The sequence below is a fragment of the Pelobates fuscus genome, chromosome 13 (assembly GCF_036172605.1).
Source record: "Pelobates fuscus isolate aPelFus1 chromosome 13, aPelFus1.pri, whole genome shotgun sequence".
Classification (NCBI taxonomy): domain Eukaryota; kingdom Metazoa; phylum Chordata; class Amphibia; order Anura; family Pelobatidae; genus Pelobates; species Pelobates fuscus.
Genome location: NC_086329.1, coordinates 37,623,705 through 37,633,110, shown reverse-complemented (window position 1 = coordinate 37,633,110; position 9,406 = coordinate 37,623,705). Strand labels below are relative to the sequence as shown.

Sequence of the window (9,406 nt, the reverse complement as noted above, 5' to 3'; positions counted from 1 at the left end):
GTGTCATCCATTGGTTATTCCATCTATATTTCAGAAAGACACTTACTTCTGTCTTTGCCAAAATATGTTTATAATTTCTAGGCTGTGCCTTTAGGTTTTGAGGAGGTTCTCCATAGTAACACATACTTATTTCTTACAAAAGTTTGTCTTGTATGCGTCTAGACTTGTTCCTGTTATAGGTTTGGTTATCATGACCTTAATTCCAACCTGACACTATAATTCTCTAGGATATTCCCTATATTTAAATACCAGGGGGTTGTGACCAACAGTCTCTGGGGTACAATGACTTGTATGAGCAGATATTATGACAATATCCTATTGATTCTTTTTTGTCTTTTGATAAGGCTTATTTGGTTTAATTATGGTCAATTATGTTTTCTATAACTACTAACTGTATTTGAACTATGCCCCTCCCTCTATATTTATATACTGCTCGGGTATTGGGTAAATGCTACCATGTTCGATCAGGAATATGGAAAATTGTTTCATACTTACCTTAATTTTCTTTTCCTGATCATTACGTTCCAAACCATATACTATGTGAGTTGTGAAGCTAGTTACAAAGACTGCCTGATGGGAAGGGGTTGGGTCTATTTATACCAATTTCAGAGTTCTATTTCCTGTCCTTTCTGCTGTAAGGGGAGGCGCTAATCCATGAGTAAATGCTGCCATGAATAATGTTCAGAAAAAGAAAATTACCATAAGTATGAAACAATTTTTATTAATCTCCCTCCTCCCCAAAAATGTTGGACATGAAGAGTCATGACAAGTCAATAGAGCTAAAAACTTACTTCCCATGCTCCACATTTTAAGAATTACTTTAATTTAATTAAAACGTAAAAAATAATTGATTACATCTTGTTAAAATTACTTTAAAAAATATAATTTCAAAGAAAAAAGCAGCAGCGACATCTTTGAACATTAGAGTCTTTAACAGGAGCTGACAATATGAATCTCCCAGTCAGCAGATGCATCCAGAGAAAGACTCTCCATGGTCAGAAGACCCAGCTTGTGGCTGTAGGTGAAGGTCACTTGTGTCTTCTCCTTTCCTATTGTAGAACACACAGAGGTGAAACATTGGTAAGTAGTTGTAAAAACATTGTGAGTAGAAGAATGCAAGTGCGACATTTGTAAATTATTTATATCTTTATTAGAGAACAAAGTAGTGATGATGTACTTGGTATCACCTCACTTGGGATGAAAGCCTATGAATGCACCGCCTTTTCAAAATAATAGTACTTCTCTTAAGAGGATGCCAGTCCTTATATTGCATTGAAAGCACTGTGCAGTAATTCTATATAGTTCACATGAAATGAGTAAAGATCAGGAATGGTACTGTATGGGATGGATTGTCAATCCCATTTATTCATTTAAATCTAAGCTTCCTCGGCATGCCGTCAGAGAGACAGATTGGGTGTGCTCATAACAGTGTCCCCTTGGGTGAAGAAACATCACAACCAACCAATGCCACTCCTCATCAAAAGAGACATGCAGAACAATGTAATGAACAAACCCTCAGGATAGTGCATATGAGAGAAAATGTAGAAAGGAGATGCAGCCCAAAGGCCTAAGCATGAAGGGAGAACAGAGTACAGGAAAATGATAGCAAATCTGAACTTCACAAAGCAATCTGTTCCAAGGTTTCTGTGTTTACTGCAAATCCTCAGAACCTACATATTCTTTGATGAGCTTTCCTCAAACCAGGAAGTGAATAAAACTTCTAAGCCAATCCTGGCATATTGATGTCACAGATTCTGCTGAGCCTATTCAGCAAACCCCTACATAGAGGATTGTGGAACATGTAGTTCGGCACTAGATGGGAGTTCCAAACATTTTGGAAGTGCTCTATGTGTTAACAGTGTGCCCTCTTTTACAATTTATAAAAATGTTAATTTCAAGAGCAATCAACCCATTTATATAGGTTGTATATTTCACCTCGCAATTGTCAGTCAGAAATACAGGTGAATGCTCTTCCTGATTGCTTTTTGACTCCGCATAAAACAGAACGAAAAGCTACTCACAAGGATCATGGCGATTGCTACGTTTACACCCTGTCCCCAAATCCTAAAAGGATTGATGGCACTGCTGATCTCTTGGAAGACAGGGTTGTTGTGAGTCACCCTCTTGCCGCTGATTTAGAGATAAGTTAACCTTGTTTTTTTACAGAAAGGTTCCAGATTCCAAACACAAAAAGCACCTACGGACACACTTCCTCAGCATGCTTTAATCCTTAATCACAAGAAATGTCTCTAACATTTCAGGATGGATGGAGGGAGATAGTTCACTTGATGAAAAGTCTTTTGGAACCAGGAATAATTGATATTTACATGCTGGTTCCATTTGGGCCTTTTTGTGGACTAATGGAATCTTAGGAAAAGCAATTAAATCTATATCATAAAAGAAAACGAAAATGTGTATGTGTGCTGTTCCTCAACACTAACCCAATCCTCCTCTTCCACCTCCCCAAGCTGTATGAGCATATCACTTGTGCCTACATAACATCATCTATCGTTTGTGCGTCCTGTGATTTATACACGTGTGCAGGAGGTTCCTTCATTTTGTTTACTCCCTCCATTAATAAAGTAGAAAAAAAACACCACGTGTCTTCCAAAGTATTAAAATGTTTCTTTGATGTCTTTTTTCTGTTTCTACTGTTTAAAAAAAAAAAAAAAAGCTTTATGTCTCTGTGCTGTAATATTACCTGACATTTGAAATCCTTATCATTCCGTTCAAAGTAGTCACTAGAATGCTTACTCATATTCGAGAGCACTTACACATGGCTTCTTGCTCAAGCTTTCCAAGCATTATTACATCCAAGGATAATTAAAGGTAAAGTACATAATTGTAATAACCCATTTACTTACTCTTATAACAGCAATGTCCCATAAGATAGCAAAACAGAATTCAGGCCATTGATCTTTCAGGTGAGCTGCCTTTGTGCTATAATTTCCATATATACGTTCTGCTGGAGGTTTGTTAAATATTCAGAACACTAAAATAAACTGGCACAAAAAAAATCCCCCCAAAAAACTCCAAGATCAGAATGCTTTTTTGAAAGCCTTGTAAATAGGAATTTCCTACCTGGACTGATGATGTTGACCTCAGAAGGCATTTTCTTTAGACCCATTACCAGCACCTTCTTCAGGATACACTCTCTAGAAAAATGCCCCGTGTTTTTGGCAGACCTGATAGACATGGCAAATGGAACACAGGTTTTTTTTTTTTTTTGTGACTAGAATATTCCCAAATATTTTAAAATGTGCATCACTGTTCTACATGTACTTAAAATATCAAACACTTTGCAAACTCTAAAGATATTTCTGTGTGCCGACTTCCCTCGTTCCCAGCTGATATGGGCAAGACTTTAGGGATGTCTAGGTGACATGGCTTTGCACAAAGCAAAAGGGACTTCATCCCCCATATGTTAATATTAAATTTAATAAACTGCTCCAGATTTTATTCAATACCCAGAAGCAATAAATGAGCTAACTGGCCATAAAAATTAACTTGTACTGAGGGGGCAAACTGAATAATGAGTTTCCTAGTCACAAAATGGGAAGGTGCATGCACTGATGGTGCAATAAAGTTTCTGTTACCCTGTTCACTACTTGTGAAAAGCTCTATATAACCAATGGCCAACATTGCCATGTATGTGTGAATTAATGACTGTGTTGGCCACTTGTTACATCAAAGTATTGTAAAACAGAGCTATAGGTATTTTACTAAAGATATCATGTGCAGCAGAGCCTTAGAATGATTCAACCAACTAATCCTTGATGTCCCAAATGCAGTATAATAAAAAAGAAAGTAATGTAAAACTGGGAATAAACAAACCAGTCTTCAGGCTTACTATTTTTGTAAACTGCAGGTCTGTTCTCTGCTGGAGATGTGATTAACTGCAGCCAGACTGTTACTGTAACTGTTTGAGCTCTGGCTATATAGTTACATTACGTATATGGGGAATTCATCTTTGACACATATGGTGATATGCCTGTAAAATGAATCAATTCAGTGATATGATTCAGCATGGTTTACACAATAATACGTGAGTTTACAAGTTAACAGCATACAAAATAAGGTGAACTAAAAACTAGTTAAACAACTAATCAAGGTTGTTGCACTTACTTGCATGACAGGACATTTTTCTGGAAAGTAAAATGCCTGTAAATGAACATTCGATCGTGCTGATACTTGAAGGAATGTCCATCATCTACATAGAGCTCTCCTGAAGCTGAACCCTTTGAAAAGAAGAAACATACCATGTTAAAGAAACACTATAGGGTCATGAACACAAATATGTATTTCTGACCCTATAGTGTTAAAAACACTATCTTGTCCCTCTGTCCCCCACCCCACCCCTCTTTCAACCCTACATATAGCTTGCCTTATTTCCATTCTGCTGGTGCTGGCTCTGCCCCTTATATGTCTCCTTGGCTGACATCATCAGAAGTGATGATCTCAGCCAATCCAAATTCTTTCCCATAGAAAAGCATTGGAAAGTGTGGAGATCAGCACTGCCCCAGGAAGCACCTCTAGTAGCCATTTGAGGAGTGGCCAATGGAGGTGTCCCTAAGTTGTAATGTAAACAATGCCTTTTTTTCTAAAAAATACAGTGTTTACTACAATAAGCTGTAGTTGTTCTTGTGACTATAGTGTCCCTTTAATGTATTTTGTGATTAATTCATTTATAGGATAGGCATATACAAAATGCAACGTATACAATATGATGTTTTAATAACACATACACAAACAGACTTGTTATAGATATATTACACTACAATGCAAAACAGATCTCAGTCAGCTTCAGCGTGTCTTTTGAACCTTTTTGGAAATATGCTAACAACCGTTTATCAGCCACAGGTCAGTTACTGGGACAAGTTTCAATAAAAATGACATTTATGTAAATGATGAATTTTACAAGTACTGTAACTAGGGGCATTTATGAACAACAATGCCCTGGTTCCCCCTGTATATAAGAGCACAGTATAACGATTACTATATGACCCAACACGCACAACTATGTAACACAAAATGAACAAGGACAACGTATACCGGGCCTTGGAATTGTCAGACTTAACGTAAATAAGAATGGTCAAAATACTAGCTGAGGTCAGGGACGCAGAAAGAGACACAACAAGGAAGCATGCCAAAAGTCAAGGATACCAGAATACGGGAAAGTCAAAATACAAGCCAAAGTCAAAATACCAAAAAGAACTAGAACACGAACATACTCTCTGACAACCAACTAGTGGAAACCACATAAGGGCACTGACAAAATGCTATTTTTGGTTTAAATAACCCTTTTGAGGCTGTAATTGGCTGTACCTGGCCTCTGACCCCAAAACATGCGTGTGCGTCTATGACGTGATGTCGCACACACGTTGGCGCCATCTTTGTTGTGGGTGAAGGTAAGTTTTCTATTTAAACCGGAATCGCAGCGGCCGGCGTCCCTAAGAACGGCGCACTTGCTGGGACTGGAACGAGAGGAGATCGGGCAGTGATCTGCCGCAACGCAGGTAAGTAGAAAACATTTCTGTTGGCGTGGCTGCTTAGTTTATGTGCAGCCACGCCGACAAAAGAGCCAGGTTCCTTGACAAACAGAAAGCAAGAAAAACGTGAATTGGTTTATATTTCGTCCCATGAGAAAGTGAAAAGCACTGACTGTACATCATGTTGTGGTTTATTTACAGTGTAACCCTGGTTTATGCACTTAAAGTACTTTATATATTTCACCATTAGTCACATTGTTGTATATTGGTGTTGAATTGCAGAGGAAGCTCACACAAGTGTCTAACTTTATGGCAGTTTTTATTATTTATTTTTAAATCTAGTTCTATCAACGTGTAATAATCACTCTTGAGCACAAAATATTTTTTCGTATCTATTGTATCTTCCAATGATTGCCTCTTTTGGAATTTCTGCAGCAGTAAGAGCTGATTCAAAATTATTGCTTTGTTTAGGACATTGATCGTATCAGAAAAAGGGTAACATTTACCTTTGAGTTCAAAGCAACATGCAGCTTATATGGTGTTTCCTCCATCCAGCCTGTTGACTTGCCTACAGCTGTGTGCATGGGAATGATGGAGCCACCTCGTTGATAAACTGGGATCTGCAAATCAAGGAAATGGTTTTATAGCAGGAATGCCTAAAAGGTAAAACCCTAGCCATGGCATTCTAAAGTCGTGCAAAGACTGGTCAAAGCTTCATGGAAGTTGTAGTTCTACTACGTCTAGGGATCTACCTTTTGGGCACGCCAGCATTATAGGAACAAACACAATAAAACTAGTCTAAACGTAAGGGTGCATACATCATACTTCATATTGTAAACTTAATAACTTGTGCTGTTTACCTCATCACAATAGATAATCATTAGATTTAGAATACTAATGTATAATAATCAAACATTCTAATGCAATTAAAAGTAAAAATGTGTTAGCCTCATTCACCTCGTCCAGTGTTACACCCACTTTCTGTTTACGCTGCCCCTTGATGCACTTGTAATTTCTGAAGTTATACCAGAGCTGCAGAATGACAAAAAATAGAGGATAAAAGAGTGGATCAGATAAGTTGTTCGGGTACCATATATCCTTGTTAATCTCTTTATTATAGAGTTAATTTAAATAAATATACATTTATATGTATTAGGAATGCATATCTAGCACATTAGCTTAGGATAAATTAAAGGACCACTCTGGGCACCAAAAGCATTTCATGTGAACAAACTGAACTTGATTGACTTTAGTCTTTTTTCAACCTTCACTACTATGTAACTATGAATTGATTATGTTGCTTGGAGTTCAGATATAATGCTTCAGAAAAGTATATATTTTCTAAAGCATTACTCGCTATGAGCTGCTGAGTGCTTCTGCATTTACAAAGAATATGAGACGAGAACTCCACTTAAGTCTTAAACCGTTACAAAACGGATCAACATTTAAAGGTAAGGAAGTGCCACTGAGCTCAGGGCACCGTAACCATATCATTGCATTGCAAATTTACATGATTTTATTTTTAAATCTAAATAAATAAAATTAAAGCAAAATCCACTTTTTTTTCTCATAAAACAGGTAATGAAAAAAAAAACCCGAAAACCTTTTGCACAGTTCCTGTTGTTACAAACCTTAAAATGCATTTCTTAATAGTGATGGTGCTGTCGACATGGCCAATTTATACAAAACGCAAACATAGTAAACTGTGTGTATGTATGTGCACAAGGGCATTTATTATAGAGTTGGAATTGTTGGGAATTTGGTGTAAAATCAAATTTTACACCAAAATAGCTGAACAAAAATACAATTCTCCAAGTTTGCTATGTTTTTAGTTTTGGCTATTAAAAGTTGAAATTCACTTTGAATTCCATAATTTGGTGAATAACCTGGACAAGTATCCATTTGTGGTTTCTTGACTTTGCACAGAAGCTCATCCTTTCCTTGTTATACCTTGAAATAAAACAATTTGTCCAGCTAGAGTGGAAGATCTCCAATTTAGTACACCCTGCTTCCAGAGATTCTTTAGTAAGCATCGGATAGGATATCAACATCATACCTCTTTAGGGCCAGGAAACAGCACATCTAAAGAAGAAACTCCAGGAACCAAAACTGGGGCAACCATCAGAGCACTACCTGCGAGAGACATGCTGTGTGTTCGATTAAGTTTGTCCTTTACTTTCTATTTAATAAAATTGATTTTTACATCATAGAATTGAAAGTTGCGAAAATGGAATTCTTGTCTAGTCCTATGTACAACTGTCTTGCTCCAATGAATTCTATTCTTCCATTCAAATTACAGAGACTACATTTGACACAAGACACATCATCAATTTCTCAACAAGGACTTTAGATTATTTCACATGCAAAACAAAGCAACACCCACCGGAAACAGAAATTCTCCTCTCTCTGAAGTTATTGGCAGGGACTTTATGGTCTTAAATCCATTACATTGTTGTCATTTCTTTCCTACAAATCTTACCTAACATGTACTGGGTCTCCACTCCAAATGTTTCCGGATTCTTGGGAAATTCTACCCAAAAGGGTCTGTGAGTAATGCAAAGAAACAAGTTATTTTACGGGGGGGTGGGGGGGGGGGGGAAGGAGGGCAGTTGTAGGAGACAATGCTTTAACTAACGGTACTAGTAGGGAAGCTCACCTCATCACCAGTTCAGCAGACACATGTGCCCGGTAAAAGAGTAGGTACAAGTATGGAAGCAAAGTGTATCGCTCCTCTATTGAGTTCCTTATCAACAAAGTATTGCCTTCACCAAATAGCCAGGGCTCACGGCGCTTGCTGTCACGAATAGCGTGAGCACGAAAAAATGGTTGGAAGGAGCCAGCCTGATACCATCGGACAAGGAGCTCAGGTTCTGGGTCACCAACAAAGCCGCCAATATCAGCTGTGAAAATAGCAAGAAGCATTAGGAATAATCTTTATGCTGCTTGTTAATCCATGGAATGCACGGCAGACAGAGCAAGAACTGTCTGAGAATTGCAGTATATGCACAGCGCTTTAAAAGCCTACATCGACAGAGCTGTACAGCAACTCTACATGTACATGGAAGAGAGACTAATACGTAGTGTGAAAACCCTAATGAATAAAATTTGTCCAAGTTATTACAAGCTGCTTAAATGCTTCCGTTAAACTTGGAAAACTAGCTTCATTCACATTCTTTTGTTTACTTATTCAAAACTTACTATCAACCAGGTTCTATAAGCAGAGTAGAGCTTTTAACAATAAGCTGAGAGCTGCACGACATTTCCCCTAAACTACAAGTTGTGTTTAATATATGTCCCATATCGCACTGGTTCAGCATTTATAACAATGGGATGACCTGGATTGGCTTAGAGGTAATTTCCTGGTCTCTGCTGAAACAGCCAATGCTGAGGGTCTGTTTCGTAAACAGGACATTTCGAAGTATGCGTTTTTCCTCCTTATTAAATATATTTCAAGGCATCTTTTGTATATAGATTCTTGGGGAGAGGTGTGGAAATATTTGGTTTTGAATCCTATATTTTATATTAACAACAACAAAAAGTAAATTTATGTACACAGATGGAACACATTTACATATGCACTCATATACATATGTATATTACAAAATATACTAATCTCGTCTCCCACTTATTTCGCATAACTGTGACATTTTCATTGAGCCTGCACTGTTTGACGTTGTGTACAGTGAGTTTACAGGCTCGGGTGCATGTGTGCGAATGTGAAGTCTTTACCCATAATCCTTTGTTTGCACAGTCTACATATTATCAAGAGGTACGTGTGTGTCTTTTACCTCCACAGAAGGAAATACCGGCCACACTAAGGGAGAGAAGCATAGGAATCGAGATTTTAAGATATTCCCATTCTGCCTTGTTGTCTCCAGTCCAAACCGCACCTGAAATATGTTAAATCCGGTTTGGGG

The 9,406-nt window shown here is 37.7% G+C and overlaps 1 protein-coding gene across 1 annotated transcript in view; it reads right to left on the bottom strand.

Annotated features, from left to right (window-relative positions):
* Window positions 1-833: 833 nt before the first annotated feature.
* Window positions 834-9,406, bottom strand: part of GANC (glucosidase alpha, neutral C) — a 43,958-nt gene continuing 35,385 nt past the window's right edge. The window contains exons 18-26 of the mRNA XM_063439250.1: window positions 9,278-9,379; window positions 8,146-8,389; window positions 7,969-8,033; window positions 7,546-7,622; window positions 6,447-6,521; window positions 5,996-6,109; window positions 4,126-4,238; window positions 3,082-3,185; window positions 834-1,049 (exon numbers count right to left, since the gene is read on the bottom strand). Coding sequence (XP_063295320.1) covers window positions 931-1,049; window positions 3,082-3,185; window positions 4,126-4,238; window positions 5,996-6,109; window positions 6,447-6,521; window positions 7,546-7,622; window positions 7,969-8,033; window positions 8,146-8,389; window positions 9,278-9,379 — 1,013 coding nt within the window. The 3' untranslated portion in view covers window positions 834-930. The remainder of the gene's footprint in view (window positions 1,050-3,081; window positions 3,186-4,125; window positions 4,239-5,995; window positions 6,110-6,446; window positions 6,522-7,545; window positions 7,623-7,968; window positions 8,034-8,145; window positions 8,390-9,277; window positions 9,380-9,406) is intronic.